The sequence below is a fragment of the Talaromyces marneffei genome, chromosome 2 (assembly GCF_009556855.1).
Source record: "Talaromyces marneffei chromosome 2, complete sequence".
In the NCBI taxonomy this organism is placed as follows: Eukaryota; Fungi; Ascomycota; class Eurotiomycetes; order Eurotiales; family Trichocomaceae; genus Talaromyces; species Talaromyces marneffei.
Window position 1 is genome coordinate 2,964,281 of NC_072349.1, and position 22,899 is coordinate 2,987,179.

Here is a 22,899-nt window from a genome sequence, read left to right on the forward strand (position 1 = left end):
TCGGCAAGCTCTTTATGCTTCATAGCCCTGGACTAGTATAGATAGTTGGCTGGCGCTAGACGCCTGATACTGCAAAATGATCGTGTTGGCAACAGCAGTGGCAGTGTCACTTTTCATCTTCTATCACTTCGTATATCGTACACTGTGCACAGGTCCCCTACAGAAAGTGCCTGGACCGAAGTTATATGCTATAACAAAATGGCGTCTTGCCCTTGACGACTACAATGGAGCCAGAACGCGATCTATCCACTATTTACATCAGAAGTACGGAACGGCAGTACGAATAAGTCCAAAGGAAGTGTCCTTCTCATCCCTCTCAGCTTTGAGGACAATCTACGGTGCTGGATCGGGATTTGAGAGAACAAGCTTTTACCGCATGTTTGACGTCTATGGCCGACAGAATCTTTTCACTTTTGCTGGTGTCAAGCAGCATGCCGACAGGAAGAAACTGTTGGCTCACGCCTACTCGAAAAGTGCGATATTGTCACCAACTGCAATCGCGAAACCGCTTATTGAGAAGAACGTGAAGAGCTACTTGGAATTACTGGAACACGAAAAGGGGGTGACAGAGGAGATCTTCCAAAGTCTTCACTGGTTCAGCCTTGATAGCATTACTGGATTCCTCTACGGAGACCAGCATGGAGGAACACATGCACTCAAAGGAGACTCGGGAGATAGAGCCCTTCTAGGTGATATTATTGACCCTAGCCGGAGGTTGCTGAGTTGGTACACTGTCCATATGAAGAATTACACGAAATGGCTCTATACGCGAACTGGATTAATGGAGAAGGTCGTTACCAACTTGGGATTACTACCAATGAAGAAACCCGCAACGTACACTGGTATCCGAGCCCACGCGTTGAAAGCGTGGAATAGTTTTGAAGCATCTGTCACCGAGAACCCTCCAACGCGGGACATGTCCATCATGGAGAAATTATGGCGACACAGCATATCCGAGAAAGGTCCGCGTCTTGATGGCCTTGATATTGCATCGGAAGCAGCAGATCACTTTTTAGCCGGAATTGACACGACAAGCGATACATTAATGTTCACAATATGGGCGCTTTCACGACCGGAAAATCGGAAGTACCAAGAGAAATTGATCCAGGAGGTTGACAGTATCCCTGACACGGACTGCAACGCAGATGGCAATCCCAGCGCGGAGGTTGCGGATAAATTGCCATATCTCGACGCTATTATCAAAGAGACTCTTCGGCTATATGCGCCGTTGCCAGCATCAGAGCCGCGATCATCTCTGGTGGATACTAAAATTGATGGTTATCTGATCCCAGCTGGGACGGTAGTTAGTATGTCACCATATAACCTCCACAGAAACCCGGAGGTGTTTCCAGAACCGTTGAAGTTCAATCCAGAACGATGGCATGGTGAGAATGGCGATTGTACGGAGATGAAGAAGTGGTTCTGGGCTTTTTCTAGCGGAGGGCGTATGTGTATTGGGCTACAGTATGTTGATATCGAGGAAGAATCTTGGAGCAGGAAGATAAGGTCTAACAATTTTTCAATATAGCCTTGCGATGGCGGAAATGACAACATTACTCGCTGCGATTTACAGAAGATACACGACGAGTGGATATGACCGGCAAAAAGGCATAAGTCCAGGGATTACGAGTCGATTTGAAGTCTTCTATGACGAAAGTCTTCCCAAGTTTGAGGTGAGTGCACTTACAGTTTTCAACTCATTGATAGTCTCAGATGCTCATCTTGTCTGAATCTAGGAACACGAATGTTGGATCGATTTCAGGAAGCGTGAAGAGAAATAGACATTGTTCATGGGAATAATAAAAGTTAGCATTCGGAAAATGCTTTACTGTAAATATATAGTCTAATTTCGGAGGGTACCATGGTGTCTGGTATCTGTACAGCCGAACTTTGGCCGTACCGTCTTCGAGTTAGGGCTAAACTAACGGCAACACCCACACATAGCTGGAATTCCTCATCGCTGAAGCATCACGCTGGCTGTGACGCTGCAGCAGAGGTGCGCGTGGCTGGGCATGACGATTTGGCAATGTGGTTCGATGATCTAGCGCAGAGACTTGATCATGAGGATATGAGGGCAGATGAGGCCTACATGTAAGATGCAAGGCAGGAAGCTCCAGAATGTCACCGGTATTGCTATTGCGCGACAAGGAGTAAAATGAGTTATGCAGCAATTACCCTCCCAATTCAGTGTTCTAGGCATATATCTATATCCATTCCTGTATTAAAAAATGAGGTAGCTGCTTGAGACAAAGCCATAGCTGGAATCATCCATTTTTCTCTAAGTATAGTAAGTACCTAGGTGTTGATATCGTATCAAGGCCATGTTATGATAAATCCATCTCATTCAAATCATCAATTGAAATATCTAGATATCTTGTACTAATAGTTATGCCTATGCTTATGCCATGCTCATGTCCATAAAAACTATACGTAATCGATCAAAGCACTACCAGAAAAGACACGAATTGATGCAAGGTTCATGAGCGAAGAAAAGGAAAATGACAACGCTAATATTCCCATCCATCCAAAGGATTAGGATCAGCAAATGATAACAGCAAACGCCGAGGCCCGAAAATGAAACAAAAAGTGAGAAGATGTGTGTGTTACATTGATGGCATGACGGATGAAACCAGGCTATACGGCTTGTTCAGCTGGCGCTCTTCTTCCTCTTCGCTCAAGTAAGGTCGCATTAGCCATGTTGAGTTCAAATGGCTGTCTAGCTGCTCGTGCCGCATTTTCACGCGCTGCTGCTGCAACTGCTGCGCTATGTTGACCATATCCACCGGCTGTTGGTTGTTTCTGATGGGATGTCGTCGTCGCCCCGCCGTACCGATTCACCGTCCGCGCTTGGGCGGCGCTGCTTGGTTGTGTGCCCAAGTTAGTCTGGCGCAGTTTGGCTTCCATGGCGGCGACATCGCTGGCAGCGGTTTGCGACGATCGCGGGATCTTTGCCGGTGGGTCTCCTTTTTGGTTGTTGGCATCTTGCTCGTAATAGGCCGCTTCTTCTTCATCGTCGTAGTCTTCGTTAAGAGGGTTGAGCTGAGAACTAAAACCAGCCGTTGGGTTGGCGCCCCGGTAGCCTTGTCGGAAATTCTTCCTTCGCTTCCCTTCCTCCTCTTGTCGGTGTACTGCATAACCGACATCAAATACCTCGCGCAAGTTGACAGCGCCGGGCGATCGGAAGTCCATTCGCCGCTCAGCGGCTGAAAGAGGTGTTTGCTCGATATCGAACATTTGCGATGCATTTTCATTTTGGCGAGAGATTTGAGGTGTAGCTAGAGGAGGTGCATCAGCAGCAGCGTGTGTTGTCTCATTAGTTCTCTTGACCCATGGATGATCGAGGAACTGGCGAATGGTGTAACGTTTGTCGGGATCAACCGTAAGAAGATGAGAGACAAGGTCTTGAGCAGGCTTTGAGATGTCATCCCACCATGGCGACAAGAAAGTATATTGCCCTCGAGCCACCTTTTCTGTGAGCACTTGAATGCTTTCGTCATAAAAGGGTGGGAAACCGCAGAGAATAGTATAAAGCACACAACCAAGTGCCCACATATCGACGCTCTTAGAGTATCGCTCGTCCTTGACAATCTCTGGTGCAGTATAACCCACGGTACCACAGGGTGTCATCGTTTGACTGTCCCAAATGACCTTGGAAAGACCGAAGTCGGCAATCTTGATCTTGCCAATACCACCAGCACCCACACCCGCAATGAAATCACCCTCGTCTACTTTATCTTCGTCGCCGGGCTGGCGTAATTTTGGATGTTTGCTGGGTACGAATTCGGTGGGGTAGAACAATAGATTTTCGGGTTTGATATCACTATCAAGATACGTCAGCAACTATGTCTAATTACCTCATTAGCTTGAAAACTCACCGATGGACTACACCTGATGTTTCGTGGAGGTATTCAATGGCTTCTGCAACTTGTGTAATGACGTGACGGCTGAGTTCCTCGCTAAAGTATGTCAATCGCACGATTTGGTGGAAGAGCTCACCACCGGGGCAGAGCTCGAGAACTATATAGTAGAATTGAGATGATTCGGAAAAGTCAACTAATTTGACAATATTGGGGTGGTCTAGTTGGCGCATAATTTGGACTTCTTTCAAGATGTTCGCTCGCTATAATGATAAAATAACACGTTAGCAACTCGTCATTACTATGAAAAACAAAACATAGGAAAAAAAAGATGGGAAGGACTTGCGGATCCATACCTGATTTCTGTTCATTTCAAATTTCCGCACGACTTTGATGGCCACTTCCTCCATTTGTGAAAGTGTATCTTTGGCTCTGTAAACATTGCTAAAAGCACCGTCGCCCATCTTTTGGATGAGGATATATCGATCTAAACCAGGATATATAGGCATCTTCGACTTGCTGTGTCGCTCCTCTGCGACTAATTTCTCGATATCGGCCCGCGAAATCCTGTTGTTTTTGGTATCGGTGGCCGTCTGTTGTGACAGCGCCTGAGCGTTTCCATTGCCATGCTGAATAGCGTCGAGGTTATTGGCGTATTGTCCCTGAGGTTGTCGTTGTTGTTGAGCGTGGACGGGTGTAACATCGGTGGTTGGTTCAGCGTGAGGCGTCACCAGGCGAGCTTGTTTGCCGTGGCGGATAAAGTTCTTCAGGTTCTGTATTGTGCTCATGGTGGCGGTGGTGAGTGAATGTGAGGGGGGGGTAGGGAGAGGGAAACTGGGTAAAGGACAGTGATGCTCAGCCGAAAGTGAGGTACTCTCAAGGAAGAAACGTTGAAGACGAGGAGGAGAAAAAAGGAGAAAGCCAAAGAAATAGGAAAAAGGAAGAGGGGACGAGGTAGTTAATGAGAATACGAAAAGAGGGAGCAAGTAAGTCTCAGTAGGGCATGGCCGTTCGGTTGAACAATGACGGAAGAGGTACTGTGACCAACGACGCAGATTTAGACCACTGTGGCTTGACCTCGGTGGCCGGCTGTAGCACCAATGGCGATGGAAGAAATGACTTGTATTCCTTTTTTTTGTCTCTGTGTGCCTTTTTCTTTTGTCTTCCAGCTCTATCCGTTTTGTTTGGGTATTTACAGCAGCAGTTTTAGGCCCCGAAATAATGCAACAGGCAGCTAGAGGAATGGCTTCGAAGAAAAGCGGGAAGTGACGACGGGCTGCTCTCTTTCTTCGGGAACCCCAGATGACGACGGGTACAATCAGAACAGAATCAAATGGCAATTCTGTTGAACAGAAGAGGAGCGGAGCAGGACAAAGTAAGCAATCAGTAGTATCCGAGGGGTGGATGACATGGAGGAGGCAACAGAATAAGAGGGAAATTGAGCCAAATGGAGGGACGATGGAATGAGAGGGAGTGCGCGGAAGGTGGCATGAGGTCAGAGGTCAAGCGGCTGCCGTAAATTAGTAATGAAGGACTAACCGGATACGGCTAGCAGATGGAGGATCTGTGGCTGACTCAGGCAGATAACTCGTTAAAGCGGTTAAAGCGGTGGGGCCATGACATCAGGTTCCAAGGCTGCCTCCGCCGGTGCGTCATTCTCGCGGTGTCTGTCTCTCCAGAATAACTTTGAGCCTTTGACGAGGACTGGGCTACGAGGGAGTATACCATACCAGCGACTGCATTTGGGCACAACTTGGGTACAAGCCACCATCACATTTACGCCTTATGATGGAGTACTAGATAGGGTCGATGCATAAAGTGAAACAAAGGTGTACATGTCAACGCGTGATTGAGGTTGAAACGTGCTCCTTCCAGATTTGAAATCACACCAATTCCTTACAGTCCTACTGAATGTCATGGTTCGATGTCCTCCCTAGATTCTAGATGAAGGGAGTATGCCTGTACCTATCGAAAAACTCTCTTCTCTGCCACTACACCGCAATCCATGGATAGGCTTGAGCTTTATCCAGAACGCAATGCAACTGCGCTGAACAACCTCGGCGGGGCGTTGGTAGCTTGTTTCACAGATATGAAATCGAAAGCCAGTTGATGCGCGCTTTACTGGTCCACATGAGGTCGATTTGATGACATGTCAGTTCCAAGGGCCTCAGATAGAGCCTCTGCCATCTGGTCTCGGTGTGTCCGCATAAACCCAAGCTCCCCGCCAATGGAAGGCTTTGCTTGTATTGAAGAGGATATTCGAGGTTGACCTATCTGTATCTGCTATCTTACAGAATTGATTGGGTGGCGGAGTCACCATACAAACCTCATTGCAGCGAAGTGAGTGCTGCTGTGATATAGTCCAACAAGAGAACGTATCACGGCTTCTTAACAACCAGGGGCAATTGCACCCCAAATATATACATCTCACCCTTGTGTGTTCCGGTACATGTCACAAGTCTTGACTGCCGAGTAGCGGCTGCAGATGCAATGTTTCATTATCTGTCTGATGGGTATTGGGCGATGCACTCTTACGGTAAATGATACACCAACCACTAGACTGCGGCGTCCGTACCTAGGAACGAAGTCGCTATGATCAAGTATGCAATGGCAATCCAAGCCGACAGCTAGCTAGAGAGTTTCGAGAAAACCAGAAAGTTGAAACCAAACTAGCGACAGAGGCTAAGGTGTAGATCGACCTGTCAGAGGGCTTCTCTGGTTCTCGATCCGACAGCCGGTAGTTAACTGAGATATTATATGTAGGTTAAATGGTAAAATACTGGTCGATGTGCCAGCAATGCAGGAGCCACACCGCGACAATTAATCCCGTTGGCTCAGCAGAATAGGAGACCTGCATAAGTAGTTGAGGGAATCAGCGTGTGAGCGTGCTGATTCGAGGGTTTCCACCCGGTCGTGACTGGTCTGAGGCGGCCACTCTCCTTCCGAGGAGTCGTGTCTTAGCCCCCTCTCGAATCTTATCGCTCTTTTTTCTCTCCTCTTCATCCTTACCTACATCCATATTCCTGTCGACATGTCCCAATAATCCTTGATGGCGGATGAGTCGGTGCCAGAGTTGTGGTAGCTAGCGGATTCCGACCCCAAAGCAGTTTCTCTTCGCCTCCGCCCGGTTGCGCTTTCCTCACTTGAGACGGTGGCTGTCACTGGCTGACGGGCCATTTACCACCAAGTATCCCAGAATAACTTCGTTGGCTTATTCTATTTACTACTACATAATACACAATCATTCTTTCAAATCGCCCCTGTCTTTTCCATACAAGTCTTTCTGGTGGCGCAATTAGATCAGCCTGTCGTTCATTATTGTCGATACAAACACAGTGTCAAAAGTGTCATATCAAGTCTCACGTCACCCGACCGCTGTCCACCACTACGCTAACCATCGCGAATACCACCTTCATAAAAACCACCGTGTCTATATCTCAAGTGTCAAGCTATCGTCTCATACCTTTGACAAAATTATTGCGACCCGAAATCTTATCTTTTGAGCTCATGCGACATACTCTATAGACTCGTGCCCTCAGGAATGCAACATCCAGCCACATCGGTGGATTTGATATAGAATCTTGAACGGCACCTGGTCATCATTAACCGTCAAATGAGTCGCCACTGAGCTAGGGTCTGTTCCGCAACAGCACGATTGCATTTGTATACATTAACACGGAATATATTATTCTATCGTGATGCCGGACCTTGAAGTTGTGGGCGCGTTGGGTGGCCCTTCACATCTCGACCGTTCTCTTCTCAAGAGCCACAAATCGCTTCCGCGACGCCGGCAACCCCGACCTACTATTGAAATGACCGATAATAATTCGCCTATCGAGGTCAAGGACAATATGGTCAACGGTGGTGATATGCCTATTACACCAACACTGCCACTTACACCTCCGAACCAGAGTCAAGAGAATGCTCAACAAGACAGCCCACCGCGCCTGAATGGGCAACCTTCACTTCCGCTGAGTCTTCGTAATATGGCAGCGCCCGCAACAGGCTCTCATCAATTCAGTCCACCCACACCTGACGTCACTCCTCCCCGCGCGAAAGATATAACCCCAAAGGCTCGGCCTGTGTTTCCTTCTCTACAATCCTCAACAACGTCGCGTGCCGATTCGTTCCAGACGGCAAGAGAAAACGTGTCTGATGATGACACTATGGACGACTTGTATCCATCAGCCCACTCGTTGATCATTCAAAAGCGACAGAGATCATTTCCAGAGCCGTCACCTTTTGCAAATGGTTTCGATAGTATTTCCAACTCTACTGGAGATGAAAAAGACGTGGCAAGAGATGACACCACGCAGACTGGCCGGACGGTAAAGAACTCAGAAATGACCCAAGAAAATCAGGACGTCAAGCGTACAACAAGGCTGGCTTCGTCACCGCTCCCCAAATCTCAGCTCAAGAAGAGATTGAACCAAAAGTCTCAAAATACAACGGCCCCAGAAAAGGAAATACTCGAAGTTGCTCCTCCGGAAGTGAAAAAGGAGCAACCATCTTCGATGCGCAACACTCGTCAATCGCCTGAACCTTCAGATCTTGAAAAGGTGGATGGAACTTCTGCTTCTGATTTGACAAACACTGAACAAAAACTCATGGACCGAGTAAACACGTGGAGACACTCTGGTGCATCATTCACATCGATTATTGAGGCCTTGGTAATTGACACGTCACCTCCGAAGCAGCGCACGTTGAGACACACTGAAAAGAGAACGTCGCTGCGGTCAGTGAGCTCGCCACAGCCGCGATCTGCACGAACATCTACGGAGTCCACTGGTGATTCGTCCCATCGCCTGGTGCACAAATCTGGTCGCATATCGAATGAGAACCGGAACAGTGTCGCATCCGATATGTCGGTTCCAGTCAGCTTTACATCTACCAGCAAAGAAATACAAGAGATTATTCCCGTGGTTGTTGTCCCCCAAAGACGTTCGTCACTCAAATCTTCCGCTCCCAGCACCAGGAATCAATCAGTTGTGCCATCTACAACGTCTAGCCGTCGCAAGACTAGCATTTCTCGCAGCCGGGCCAGTGATCAATATCCACCGCAGAGAAGTCGTACCATGTCTGATGCTGCAAGTTCAGCAGCAGGACAGAGCGGACGGGAGAGCCGTGGCCGTGGAGTCGGCCGCCCGCCTATACCAACGCGCAGCTCATCTCTTTCAGCCCCAACCAGCCGCAACAACTCGCGCACAACCTCCCTGACTTCTGAGAGCTTACGCCAACACACCGAACAGATGCAGTTCGCTTTCGAGGTGCCACCACACAACAAGCCATCTGATGTGCTGCCATCTCCGAGAATAGTACTCCACGAAGGTTCCGATCCTGCAAATGCAGATACTTCTGTATCTGCATTCCCACGGCGCACTGTAGAGGACATGGATCTGCTTCATGCACCGTCCTTACACTTTACTCAGTCGTCCGTTGTGTCATCCTCACCAGGGCCGATTGAAATCAACGAAGCCACCATGGTTACCTATTTTCCGCACAATAATGACTCGCTCTTGGTGATCAATTCTTACATGCAACCCGAGTCGAAAGCTGTGCAAGCTTTGCGTGACCAAGATCTGAGCGAGCCTTTTGCTGTACGCACCCCGGAACACTCTACAGTGGCGCTGGACGTGGAGTCACCCCTTCGCAATCCTCGTAGGGCCCCAGTGCCACCGATACAGAAGGCTGTACTTCCGGAGCCTGCGGACAGCAGACAACCAAGAAATGCGGAACTCAGTCGACAGGGAAGCAACCGCCTGAGTCGAGGATTTGGCTCCGTGAAGCGCGCACTAAGCGCTCGTCGAAATTCGGATGGTGTTCGTCCACAACCATTGACGCGTTCCCTTTCGGTTAGGTCGGCCAAGAGTAGAAGAGCAGAGAAAGCAAGAAATGGTCAAATGAGTTCTTTCTGGCAACCGCGTGGCTTTTGGGATGATTTTGATAGTACTCCGAACAATGAGCGCGGCCCAGTGACTCTGAACGAGCAAAATGGATATCCCACAACGACTGATAGAGAAGACACATATGTGAGCAATTCTTTGGGATTACCACAAAAACGAGTGATATTCAGCGGTCCTCTTGTTCTTGCTCGACGCATCTCAAAGTCAAGGAAGACCCGCCGCCAGCAAGTTAGGCGTCAGCAGCTTAGCCATAGCGATTTAAATCTTGCAATGGGTATTGTTCGTCCTCATTCTCCATACCAACGTCAAACAGTCAAGTACAAGTTGCAGAGAGGAGTACTTTTCCCAGTGAGGTCCTTCCGCAATATCAGGCGGCGAGTTCAAGAAGTGCGACAACAACGAGCTCGTGCAGCGCTAGAAGCACGACGAGAGAAGTTGAAGCAGAGTATTGGGCCAAGGAAGATAATGGATCCGTACGCGGTTGGTCCCTTCAACCACGGCGCTCCGTACGAAGACAGCAATGTACCCCGAGGTTATTAGTTATGAGAAGGACCGGAGACGACCGGAGCTTATGACTTTACGATAAAAACACTTCAATTATGATTTACGAATACGTGGAGAAAGCGAACGACTACACTTTCTCTACATGAACGAATGATTAAATGTGACTACAGTTTACGATACTATTACGACACGATTGATGAAGCGACATGTTTGTTTCAAGGCGCGAGGTGATGCTTGATGTTAGCGTCTGATATGGATGATTTATGATCTCAAATTACAAGTGTACTACTATTATTGCCTAGTTGTTGATTTGAATATTGATTGGATTTGATATGCATATGGGGTTTAACTCCGGAAAATTTCTCGGAATGCCTCGTGCCGCTCAGTAATAGGACCTGTAAAAGAAAAAAAAAAAAAAAAAAAATATGACCCACCAATCACATCAACCAAAAGTTCCAAAACCACTCTAAATCTCCGCAAAACGCAAAGTCCACAAATTTCCCGAAATGGTAAATAAGTTGAGAAACTTTTCCCCAATCGAACCAAGATTCAGCCCGACTAAATTTTAGCCTGGGACTACGGGAAAGGAGGAAGAAAAACATGGATCTGTGCCAGCAAGGTTTCTTTCTTCCGTATATGAAACACGATATGGTGGTTGCTTTGTATTATCAGTGAATTTTTCTGGGATTGAGGCATTGCAGATGACTGACCTTAACAACACTGACAGAGGTAATGAGGATGGAATTGCCCATCCAGTAAACGCTCAGCCAGGAGGAGCAGAAGACCAGCGACAGCCACAGCCGCAATTGCAAATGCAAATGGAGAAAAGCGGGGTGAACGTACAAGATGTATCTGCACCTGGACAACCTCTCGACAATGGCGCTACTAGAAGTGCATATGACCATGGCTACAACTATGAGAATGAAGACACCATAATGCCCAGCATAACCCGCATCTCAACCGACCCCTACGACAACACCTACCCCGAAGGCGGCCTGGAAGCCTGGCTCGTCGTCCTGGGCAGTTTTTCCGGTCTTTTCGGTGCAATGGGCCTAATCAACACCATCGGCACATTCCAAACGTACATCTCAACGCACCAACTGAAGGAATACTCTTCGGGAACTATTGGGTGGATATTCGGTATCTATGCCTGTCTCACTTTCTTCTGTGGCCTACAGATTGGGCCTGTGTTTGATGCCAAAGGTCCCAGGTTGCTTGTTCTCGCGGGCTCGGTGCTGATTATGGTTTCGATGATTATTCTCGGGTTTTGTACGAAGTATTGGCAATTCATGCTTGTGTTTGGTGTGCTGATGGGTGTGGGCACGTCACTGATTTTTACTCCTGCGATTGCGGCGGTAGGTCATTACTTCTATGACCGGAGAGGCGAGGCAACTGGTATCGCTGCCATGGGTGGATCAGTCGGCGGTATTGTGTTCCCGCTGGTACTTGAAGCATTGTTTCCCAAGATTGGGTGGGCGTGGGCTACCAGAGTGATTGCGTTGTTTTGCTTAATTTCGTTGGGGGTGGCGTGTATATTGATCCGGTCACGACTACCACCCAAACCAGCCTCGAAGGAGAATATTTTGCCTGATTTTAGGATCTTTCGTGACCCGATATTCTCGCTTACGACAGTGGGTGTGTTTTTGATTGAATGGGGCATGTTCGTGCCCGTTACGTACATCTCTTCCTACGCGTTGGCGGAGGGCTTCTCGTCAACCTTCTCATACCAAATCTTGGCGATCCTAAACGTGGGTTCTGCGTTTGGCCGATGGCTACCGGGCTACATAGCAGATTACCTCGGCCGCTTCAACACCATGATCCTGGCCTCCCTGGGCTGTTTGGTGACTTCCGCCTGTCTCTGGTTACCTGCTGGTGGCAGTCTGGCCCTGTTGATCGTATATTCGGTCCTCTTTGGGTTTTTCAGTGGAAGTAATATCAGTTTGACGCCGGTTTGTGTCGGTCAGTTGTGTAAGACGGAGCATTATGGGAGGTATTATGCTACTGCTTATACGATCGTTAGTATGGGGTATGTTTCTCCCTCCTCTGTTCCCTGGGATTGATGCTAACATGTTTTAGGACGTTGACTGGTGTCCCCATCGCCGGTGAGATTCTGTCGAGATGTGGTGGCCACTACTGGGGTCTCATTGCATTTGTGGCGTGTTGTTATTTTAGCGGAGCGATTGCATTTACGGCCGCGAAGTTGCTAAAGGTTGGATGGGGACATCCTTTGGCTGTGTTTTAGGTGCATATACATATACATTTCGGCATATATATCTATTCCAACCTTCGAAGGGCTTTCGGTGTATATATTTCGGTTCAATAAAAAGTTGTCTTATTCATTCATGCTTTGGGGTCAGGCTTTAACGCCTCGTCTTACATCATTTGATGTGAGCATTAAATCCCTACTAGGCTTAGGATGAATTCCGAGACTGGTGGCAAGTTCTCAATCGGCTTTGCTGGTGGCCACACGATCTCACTGATGTCAAGGGGCAGCACTTAGAAGGCATATCAGGGACAACATTCTGTTACTGATCCAGTTACATGTACACCAATATATACGCACATTATAAGTTATAGGCTCTTCGAGTCTTATATCTGATCTGAATAGTGTTGACTTTCGGGCCTACCTAAACTTTCTAATACCGTATAAGCTCTGTAACCTGCGTCACTGACCATCAAATCCATGGCACGACGGGAGGGAGATCCGCAAAGCTTGTCTCGACCCTACCCTAAACCCCTGGAAACTGATTGGGTGTACTAAGTTCCTAAAATGGCGAAATTGATGAATATGTGATATCAATTGAGGCGGTTTTTGTAGAATAGACTGTATAATATTAATTTTTCCTCTTGTTCGTTCTTCTTTTTCATTTCTTTCCTTCATGCTGGATTGAAAGCTACACGCCCCCCTTTCTTTGCATCAAGATCGAATAGAAGAGAGTCACGGCCAATACATCAACAAAATGAGGATTCTAGCTCTTCTGCTGACGCTTTTCGCGTCCGATGTCATCGCAATCCCACAACGTAACGGAAATGGAAATAGTGCACATGTCGGGCCAATTGGTGCTGCGTCCTCCACCACGAGAGTCCCTGGCATCTCAACAAGACCTGCTGCCCCGGCCTCCTTGTCAAGCCCATCTATCCCCAGAGTGTCGCCTACGCCTCCACGGTCATCTCCAAGATCGTCTTCCAGCATTCCACGACCATTACCATCATCATCAGCAGAGGCGACACCTCCTCGTTCATCACCATCTACTTTCCCTATTTGTCCTGTATCAACTATAACGATCACTTCATTGTTCTGTCCTCAAACATCGTTCCCCCCATCGCCGGCTTCTGTCACGGCAACTGTGTCATCTACACCAAGGGCGCCGCCGCCTTCACCGTCGGTTAGAGTTCCGTCTTCTGTGCCTCCGGTTCTCTCGCCGCCACCAGTGACGCCCCCTCGTCCAGCTTCATCGACTCCTGTGGTACCATCACCTTCTGGTTCTTCAAGCCGTCGCTTCGGGGTTGGAATTTCTGTGCCCGTCCCGCCAAGTTTACCAGCAAGGGTCCCGACTTCGGGTATCAGGATCCCTGGAGGTGGCCCCAGCAACAGCTTTGTTTTCGGTCCGGCTTCACCACGCACAAGTACAACTTCAACGCCAACATCGATAATTCCTAGTAATATCGGTGGTCCAGCGGCTGCTTCAGCACCAGTGCCTCCACTCCCGGGACCCTCAACGACAGTCCCGGGCGGACCACCCACAACGGGGCCTATACAGGGTGTTGCTGCTTCCGCTCCCGCACCGCTGCCTCTATCACCACTGGGAGGATCACCGACAACTACAGTCGCGGGTGGACCGCCTACAACTAGACTTGTGCAGTCTGTCGCTGCTTCTGCGCCTGCACCACCACCACCTCCCCCTGCCTTCCCAGCATTCACCTCTGTACCTCTCCGTATAGCGCCGAAGCTTCGGGCATACTAATCTCACTCAACAACCAGGTGAGATATCGAGTACTCCAATACCATCATCGACTCTGCACAAAATCAAGTCGTCTTCCGCCACAACGCCGACGGCTCATCGGTGGCATTATTTACATTGAACGGGACTTTGATGGAGAGAAACAAGCAGATTGCAGAAACAATAAAAGTATGAGAGACAATGTATTGGAAAAATGGGAGGGAGCAGAGAAGAAGAAAAGTCTGGATTGGCCATCTGTGTGGATTGCTGAAATTCAGAAACTAGTTCTGTTTTAGATAATAGAACTAATATAATATGTGGTTTTTATTTATAAATGCATAGTTTCATCTCATCAATCTCGATTCATTAGTAATGCGTTAGAAGGTCACCCTCGGACTTGCATGTGCATCCTCTAACCCTATCGTAACCTAATCGGGAAAGACCTTCCTGTTTGGGATATCCGCATTTCATACCACCAACAACATGCTATCAAAGCAATGGAACAGGATAACTCATAACGTGCCCCATCCAAAACGAACTACATAGTCTGACGTATAACTTCCCTTCGCAAAACATAAAAATCCTCAATCCTCCCTTTCAAAAACTCATAAACTGTGAAGGTAACAGCCTGACCAGGCGCAACCCGCATAACACGAGGTGTAATACCCTTATAAAAGGATCGAGCCCCTTCGTTGCGTAACATATCCGTCGTAATGGTCATGATATGCGATAAACTACTCTTTCCAGGAATGACTGGGGCCTGCTGTATCCTAGTCTTGATAGTATCAATGGGCGCGTTGAAGAATGGACCAACGGCGCCGGATATAAGGCCAATGATCGTGGTCTGATATGACGGTAACTCTTTTGCCTCAAGTTTATTATGTATGTTGTGGTGATTTTGTTGTTGCCACTTTTGCAGCCCTGTCTTCAGCTCCGTATATACGGTGAAATTGGCAGCTTGATTTGTCCCCTGGCGCAAAGCTGTTAGAGTGACGCCGCGCCAGAGAAAGCTAATGCCCTCTGTGCGAATTAATGTTGATATTGCCTCTGATGTACCTTTGTATTTTGGGACTAGAGCGCCGTTGGGAGCTTTGTGTAAGGCTTGAAGGCGGATTTTGATCACTTCGACGGCGTTGACGACGGTGACTGCTTCTGTTATACCTGCGGCTAGGCCAGCTGTAAAAGCATTTCCAAATGTCAACTTCTAACATAAATTAAATTAAAATATGAGTAAGCCTTAATAGATTAAGTCTTACCGAGAAAAGTCCCGTTTCGTGATATTTTCATTGTATCCTTGTCGGTAAGAAGTCGCTTGTAGTACTCATAGGATGTGAAACGTATAGCCATTTTGGGAATTATCCCCCCAATGACTGCTCCTAAGCCATTATAGAGACCGAAAAAGCCTTCATTTCTGACGATTCCGACTGCAGTGCCGACTACTCCTTGCGGCGGTGGCTTCATATCAGAAGTTAGGCAACGGCATCATGTTCAGAAGTAGGAAAAGTGCACACATACCCCGAAACGATTTGCACGTCGTGACAGTTGCATGCGTACTTTGATGGTATCTATGAAGTATGAGCATCGCTATCAAATGTGCTGTTGAGTAAATATCAGAACAGTTAGAGATGGCATACCTAATGGATGGCAAACGAGCACTTCGCTCATTCCTGCTCCTCCTCCCGCTATAGTATAATACGTCAGTAACGTATCCAATTGTAATGTCAGCAGGAAATGGCATTACCGATCAAGGTAGTCGCTATCGACGTTGGGGGCGTGCCCTCAGGACTTCTTCGAGACATCTCGGCGTGCTTGAAAAGCTGAACTCGGTTATTCAATATGCGATTGCGCAACAGATGGCTGATGTGAGAAGGTAGAATTATTCAAGCTTATTGTAATGTGTTTCTTGGTGTCGACAATGGAGGGGTTCGGATTAGGGTAGCGATCGAGGTCAACACTGAGGGATTAACCAAGACCAAGCACTGGCAAGCCGACAATATCAGAGCAGGGCATACCCCTTGTCTCTACGACAAGGATCTAAAATTATTACAACAAACACTCCCTCCCAAAACAAAGCTGAAATTTGATTCATTCTACACTACATCATCCGTTATGTCTTGGCTCGTAGTATCTTATGCCACTTTCGCGGTGCTTTGTGTGATTTTCCAGCAGCTGACGTGTATACCATCATATTTTTCGAAATGATGCTACCATTCATGAGGAATGCGTCTGTGGGATGTGCCCATTGCTTGACGATCATCAACTTGGGTAATTAGTAACACTAGCATAGAGAACGTGATGCAGCTTTCATGTACATCCCTGGTTATAGGAATCGCATAGCATGCAAGAATCAGCCTTCCGAACTGTTTCAAAGCATTTCTTGTAATGCCGATGGCGCTGCTTGGCTATCCTTGGCTTAGTATATTCCGACAAAAACAATGTATGTGTGAGTGGGACATGCAAGCCCTTCACGGCAACGAGCCTCCATGGCATTATCCCGGTAACTCGAGTGATCTCAACGTCTACAGGTCTAACGCATCCAACGTACACGCCGAGAAGGCACAATACTATCTACATGGCAATGCTGAGACATTACTAGGGGCGCATTATCTGAATTAGGCACTTGGTAGGTCTCGGCTCGCCGAATTTCTTTGGCTGTTGTGGCTATTCTTGTCATTGAGACGAGATTAGCTTCGTCCCCTTCGAGACTTCAACGGCCCACAGGCTCATTAGTTTCAGCTTCGTTCGGAATCTTCTCAAAAGCCAAGACGCTCGCTTTTAGATTTTGGCGTCTCGGGTATGTCGATCAATGGATTACTGGTAGCAAGAAGGTCCTTAGGCTCGGTTTCTCGTATAAGAACAATCAAAGGATCAACGCCAAGGTCGTTTCATTGCCAATCATTCTCTGAATAGCTACCGACACCCGTCAGTCACCCACGGGCTGATCATATACAAGATGCGTAGATGATACAGGGCCTGGGTACGTATGCGGCGCTCACATCGAGGCTATCTGCCTCCGGCAAACTTTCCTCTAATGAAAACGCTTCGAGGTTACAACAATTAGAGTACCGATGCCTTGGCTATGTCGGTACATAGTGAGAACTTTATGGTAGTGATCCATACGTGGCGCAAATGTCCTTGGAAGCATGTCTTCGCCGGCTTTGGATCCCCATATCTTACTAGATATGATATACTAGCTTCAGAACATCGCGTTTGATATATGGTATAATAGCGTAATATTTCTTTTTACGGTTTTATACAGGGTTTGTTATTTCAGGTAGTCATCCAACAATTGCTAAAACCGGTATATGCTCTAATTTGTATGGAAGAAATCTGAACCGGAGGATCCAGGCTAGGCCCCAGATTGATAATCTCAACCTAATTGACAGCAACGTTCTCTGCTAGCATGACTTGGCTTCCGCTCTGTTTGGTAAGTAGATTCAGGTTCTTCAGCTCCACGGCAGTGAACGGAATGCCTTCGAAGCGCCTACGAGTCTCCATCTCAGTAGCATTTTCTCCCGGAACACGGATTCTGTCCACTCCCTCCACTTTCTCACAGGGTCTGACTCTTCCCAAAAGAGTATCCATCCTATCAGCAAGCTCGTCTCTCGAATCCAAGAACGTCTCCGGTTTGAACACCATGAACCAATGCCCCACTCCCTGAGGATTCCTGGTATTGTTGTATTGATCATTCACATCACCAGCAAAGGAAGAGGCTGTGAGCAAGCCACCAAAGATATCCATCATCATTGCTAATCCTGAACCCTTGGCACCCCCGATTGGCAACATGAGCCCTTTTAAGGCCGCCTCGGCGTCAGTAGTAGGTCATCCTTCAGGGTCAAGTGCGTATCCCTCTGGTATTGATTCTCCTCGTCTAGCAGCTTTCCGGATCTTTCCCTTCGCCGCAACTGTAGGGGAGCTAAGGCAATGATTGCCTTTTATATGAGACAGGGGTCGGTCATTGAGGAGTGAGAAGTGGCCCCTGTGGATCGCAATTGTTCGTTATCAAAAACACTCCAACAGGCTAAGCCTCTAGTCAGCATCTGAGCTGAAGCAATTGCCATAAAAGGCATGGAACCATGGGAGATTTACATTGAGCGGATGTCCCACAGACATACAAAGAAGACAGAGAGAAGATATATAGCAAAACGAGAGCAATTCCCCCTTAAGCCTGACATCCAAATCAGCAAGAAAGTTTTTCAATTGTGCTATCGTGAATCTCCAAGGCAGTCAGTCAAAATAGCCTCTATTCAACAATTTAAAATTTATGTTTGGACCCCTTTCATCAGGATGCCATCGACCTGGTCCAAAGCCTACCTCATGTTCAAGTTATTATCCCTAACGATCCTCGCAAGGCACACTGGCATGCTGATGCAGATGGAATCATGATCCGCTCAGATTCCCGTCTTACAGAAGCAGACTTCGCACAGGCTGCTTGCCTCCGTGCCGTGGTCAAGCAAGGCGTAGGCGTTGACAACATCGACCTCGCCGGGTCAAAGAAACATGGCATTGCTGTCCATAATACCCCCACGCTAAACAGCGAGAGTGTTGCAGAACTATCTATGGCTTTGGCTCTGACTTTGAGCCGACGAGTCTGTGAAATTGATCGCGCAGTACGCAGTGGTCAGAGAGTCATTCGTTCAACTATGCTGAGTACAAGCATGTTTCGCAAACGAGTTGGCGTTATTGGAATGGGAAACATAGGTAAGATTATTGCTCAGAAATGGATTGGTGCGTTTGAGTGTGAGGTTGTTGCATATGATCCTTCTGCGCCTGCAGATGCGTGGAAGGGTCTTAATCATGTTCGTGTCAAGGCTTTAGACGATCTTTTGAAGGACGCCGATGTGATTACCCTTCATGTACCGCTACTCGAGTCCACCAGAAGTTTGAGCGATCACGAACTTAGTATCATGAAGGCTAATGCCATTCTGGTGAACTGTGCTAGAGGCGGTGTGGTAGAGAAGGCCTTGCTTAGGGCTTTGGATCAGAAGAAGATAGGCGGTGCTGCGCTTGATGTTATGGAGATTGAGCCTCCTACTTTGGACGTCTATGGAGAGTTTCTGAAGCATGAGAATGTTATCATGACTCCTCATATTGGAGGATGTACGAAGGAAAATCAGAGTCGGACTGGAATGGCCGTGGTTGAGACATTGATGGATGTTATAGAGGGACGTGAGGCTACTGGAAAATTGATTTAGACTCATACATTACCTATAGTCATTGAATTCTATGATTATCTGCTTTCTTTTTTAACAATCTGCTTCGGTGACCAATTTCCTATTCTACCATAACTGAGAAGTCACAAGCTAGCCCTAACTCACAACTAGCCGTATTGAAAACACAGCAGCCAACAATGAAAAATACGTCCAAGTTAACAAATTCAAGGATGAACCCCCTGTCAAGCGCAGTAGCGATTACAAAACCATTAAGAGAAATTATCCTCACGAACAAGGGAATTGATAGTTCACACATTGCCAAATCAGGCAACTATGCAATCACCTTGCCAAGCACGGCCAAGCCCTAATCCCAACGACCAATAGTCGGACAATTCGCAGGGATTGTCAATCTTGTCAATTTTAGTACACAATGTACAGTATACGATGTATCCACTCGTTAATTCATTAAGGCCTATGGTGCCTTCGGGGGAATATAGACATGTTTTCCGCACACCGCCGCTAAGGGTGGTCTATCACTCGAATATCACACATCTGGAGTGTTGGTGTAATTACTTGGCGCAGACGACAGTTTCCACTATCTCGAACATGGATCTTGATGATGCAAGTTGACGATATTTCATAATCCTGCATTGCTATTCTTGGCGATGTCGGATTTCTGATTTTTTAGAACAAGGGTAGTGAGTCAGAATCGGATTTACAAACAGAACCTATTCTATTGATCATCAAGATCCGGTTAATTTTCCGCGCGTTAGGTAACCGCTGCAGCTCAATGCTCTCTACCTATCATAAGACATTCAATTTCTAACTCAAGTCTTCTTTTGATTCTAATACTTCCAACGTCGTTGAATACAGACGTAAATCCACACAAAGAAGTAATCAAATTAGCCAAAAATGACGTCCACTCAATCTACTCAAAATGGCAAACAGGCAGTCTTCAGAGCCCTCTTCCGTAAGAAGAACTCCTCCCCCCCAAGCAGTGAAATAACCAACACCGACGAGCCATCACCCTCATCAACAACCCTAGAAACATTCAAGGACCAACAATCCAACATCCTCCCACACAATAAACTAATGATCGTCTTCCCAACCATCGCCCTAGCCCAAATGATTTCTTACCTAGACCAAACCTGCGTCTCAACCGCAGTGCCCGCAATCGGGGAATCCCTCAACATGGGGCCTTCCATCTCATGGATTGCGACCAGTTTCTTGCTCGCGAGTACCAGTATCCAACTCGTTAATGGGCGGTTGAGTGATATCGTGGGCCGGAAGCCTCTTTTACTGATATGCATGGGTATTCTGGCGGGTGCGAATCTGTGTGCTGGGTTTGCGCAGAATGCGGCGATGTTGTTTGCTTTTCGGTCTATTGCTGGGTTGGGTGGAGGTGCCATGTAATCCCCTTCCCTCCGCTGATCTATATGCAAAAGTGAGAGGGAAAAAGCTGACTCGAGTAGAACCGCCCTCGTAATGATAATAGCAAGCGACATCACAACCCTCGAACAACGCGGAAAATACAACGGCTTCATCGGCGCTATGGTCGGCTTGGGCAATGGTATCGGACCCCTGATAGGCGGCGCGTTGACGCAGCACGCTTCGTGGAGGTGGTGTTTTTGGTTCATTGTCCCCGTTATAGTGGTCGTGATGGTTGTGATTGCGATTGTCATTCCGCCGTCTACGGTTCGGGGCAATGCGTGGACGAAGTTGAGGATGCTTGATTGGCTGGGGTTGGTGATGAATGTGGGTGCTGTTGTGCTGGTTTTGGTTTGTATCATATTCCCTACCTCGAGGGGTTTTCTAATCTGTGATATAGATCCCCATCTCCCAAGGAGGCTCAACATATCCATGGGACGGCACCTTGGTGATAGCCATGCTCACCATCAGCGGCCTCCTTATTATCACCTTTGTGCTCGTAGAATGGAAATTTGCAAAACTCCCCATGATGCCTAGTAAGCCCCTTTACCCATCTCCTTACTCTATGAAAAGCTAAAAAAAAGAGGAAGTCCGCCTCTTCCAAAGCGACAATCCGCAAACCTAGTCTTTCTCCAAGGCACCCTGCACGGCGTCGTCTACTGGGCAAACCTCTTCTATATCCCCATGTATCTCCAAACGGTCCGCGGGTACAGTCCTATCTTGTCTGGCGCAATTATCTTGCCCATGGTAGCATCCCACGGCGTCGGATCGTTGGTTTCAGGCCATATAATCTCAAAGACGGGCCATTACGGGCCATTACGGGCCAACGATCATCTTTTCGAACTGTGTTTGGTTGGTGGGTGTGTCGTTGCAGTCGATTTACACGAGGACAAGTCCTGTGTGGGCGATTTGTTTGATTGGGTTTTTGCAGGGGATTGGGATTGGGGGTGCTTTCCAGCGTGCGTCTATCCAAACTACCAAAAATCAGGACAGATTATGGATGATACTAACATCTAACCACAGCTGGATTGGTTGCCCTACTAGCACACTCCAGAAAAGCAGATCGAGCAGTCACAAACTCTCTGCGGAATTTTCTGCGTATCCTCGGTGGCTCCGTAGGCTTGACTAGTACGTTCACTTTCCCCCTTCATATATAGACATATATAAATCTAACAGTTGAACAGTCTCCGGCACAATCCTAAACAACACCCTCAAGACCCAGCTCCGAAACACCCTACCCCTCGATGTAATCAACACAATAACATCCTCCGCCTATTCGCTATCATCCATTAATCTGTCCCCCAATCAATACGAGATGGTTATGGACGCGTATATGGCCGGTATGCATACAATATTCGTCATGTATGCGCCTATTATTGGAGTATGTTTTGTATGTGCGGTTTTGATTAGGGACGAAGGAGTGGCAGAGAAGGATGCTAGGGCTCCTGTTGATACTTCCAGCCGTGCTGATGAAGGAAGAGGTAGTGAGAAGAAGGGGGTTAGGGATGGGGGCGAGGGTTCAATGGTTAATAGTCCTTCTGTAGGAAGACAGGAACGGGTGTGAATATCGTGATTCTCGTATCCTGACAGCAAAGGATTGTTGGTAGGACAAGACGGTACGATATTCAAGATCTAACATTTGAATCCTGGAAGACATCAACTATATAATTGATAACTTCATTAGAAAGGGGCAGAAAAACAGAGTCCGCCGTCCGATCTATCCACAGGGATAACTATAGTGTCTTCATAGCAAGCGAGACATTTCCTACCAAGATCAAAAATGCAACCCAAAGTGAATCGAAACAACCATAAAGATATATTCCTAAACTGAAACTGATTTCAGGCTTAAGGCTTTAAGGATTTACCTTGGGGGTATGATAGAAGAAAAAGTCAAATGCAACCGACAAACACGCTAACGCCCAAAAAAGGTTATGCACATAACCTTTGACCTAACTTATAACAACAAGAATTGACACAGTCAGGTAATGAAGAAGACCCGTCGTCGAAATAGTTCAGACGGGGTTGTATAAAAACAGGGACCCTTAGTATAAAGACAACAACAGAAGTAAGACAACGACCGATATCACAGACAGGGAGATATGCAAAATGGTTT

General features: G+C 47.4%; 9 protein-coding genes across 9 annotated transcripts; 6 read left to right on the top strand and 3 right to left on the bottom strand.

Moving 5' to 3' along the window:
* Positions 1–76: 76 nt before the first annotated feature.
* Positions 77–1,781, top strand: EYB26_003431 (uncharacterized protein; the record flags this gene model as incomplete). Its single annotated transcript, XM_054262732.1, has 3 exons — positions 77–1,464; positions 1,529–1,673; positions 1,737–1,781. The coding sequence occupies 3 exons, from the start codon at positions 77–79 to the stop codon at positions 1,779–1,781; spliced, it is 1,578 nt and encodes a 525-aa protein (XP_054118707.1).
* An 853-nt stretch (positions 1,782–2,634) lies between these two features.
* On the bottom strand, positions 2,635–4,645 carry EYB26_003432 (uncharacterized protein; the record flags this gene model as incomplete). Its single annotated transcript, XM_054262733.1, has 3 exons — positions 2,635–3,820; positions 3,876–4,120; positions 4,214–4,645. The coding sequence occupies 3 exons, from the start codon at positions 4,643–4,645 to the stop codon at positions 2,635–2,637; spliced, it is 1,863 nt and encodes a 620-aa protein (XP_054118708.1).
* A 2,910-nt stretch (positions 4,646–7,555) lies between these two features.
* On the top strand, positions 7,556–9,714 carry EYB26_003433 (uncharacterized protein; the record flags this gene model as incomplete). Its single annotated transcript, XM_054262734.1, has 2 exons — positions 7,556–8,185; positions 8,239–8,397. 2 exons carry the CDS (start codon positions 7,556–7,558, stop codon positions 8,395–8,397), a joined length of 789 nt encoding a protein of 262 aa, XP_054118709.1.
* A 1,251-nt stretch (positions 9,715–10,965) lies between these two features.
* On the top strand, positions 10,966–12,506 carry EYB26_003434 (uncharacterized protein; the record flags this gene model as incomplete). Its single annotated transcript, XM_054262735.1, has 2 exons — positions 10,966–12,290; positions 12,341–12,506. 2 exons carry the CDS (start codon positions 10,966–10,968, stop codon positions 12,504–12,506), a joined length of 1,491 nt encoding a protein of 496 aa, XP_054118710.1.
* A 718-nt stretch (positions 12,507–13,224) lies between these two features.
* EYB26_003435 (uncharacterized protein) lies at positions 13,225–14,229 on the top strand (the record flags this gene model as incomplete). The annotated part of the gene is made up of 1 exon (XM_054262736.1): positions 13,225–14,229. The coding sequence occupies one exon, from the start codon at positions 13,225–13,227 to the stop codon at positions 14,227–14,229; it is 1,005 nt and encodes a 334-aa protein (XP_054118711.1).
* Positions 14,230–14,743: 514 nt separating this feature from the next.
* On the bottom strand, positions 14,744–16,004 carry EYB26_003436 (uncharacterized protein; the record flags this gene model as incomplete). Its single annotated transcript, XM_054262737.1, has 5 exons — positions 14,744–15,381; positions 15,462–15,660; positions 15,721–15,770; positions 15,840–15,887; positions 15,947–16,004. 5 exons carry the CDS (start codon positions 16,002–16,004, stop codon positions 14,744–14,746), a joined length of 993 nt encoding a protein of 330 aa, XP_054118712.1.
* Positions 16,005–17,580: 1,576 nt separating this feature from the next.
* Positions 17,581–17,991, bottom strand: EYB26_003437 (uncharacterized protein; the record flags this gene model as incomplete). Its single annotated transcript, XM_054262738.1, has 1 exon — positions 17,581–17,991. The coding sequence occupies one exon, from the start codon at positions 17,989–17,991 to the stop codon at positions 17,581–17,583; it is 411 nt and encodes a 136-aa protein (XP_054118713.1).
* A 596-nt stretch (positions 17,992–18,587) lies between these two features.
* EYB26_003438 (uncharacterized protein) lies at positions 18,588–19,400 on the top strand (the record flags this gene model as incomplete). The annotated part of the gene is made up of 1 exon (XM_054262739.1): positions 18,588–19,400. One exon carries the CDS (start codon positions 18,588–18,590, stop codon positions 19,398–19,400), a length of 813 nt encoding a protein of 270 aa, XP_054118714.1.
* Positions 19,401–20,270: 870 nt separating this feature from the next.
* On the top strand, positions 20,271–22,350 carry EYB26_003439 (uncharacterized protein; the record flags this gene model as incomplete). The annotated part of the gene is made up of 7 exons (XM_054262740.1): positions 20,271–20,767; positions 20,831–21,113; positions 21,187–21,322; positions 21,373–21,638; positions 21,718–21,745; positions 21,810–21,914; positions 21,971–22,350. The coding sequence occupies 7 exons, from the start codon at positions 20,271–20,273 to the stop codon at positions 22,348–22,350; spliced, it is 1,695 nt and encodes a 564-aa protein (XP_054118715.1).
* Positions 22,351–22,899: the final 549 nt, after the last annotated feature.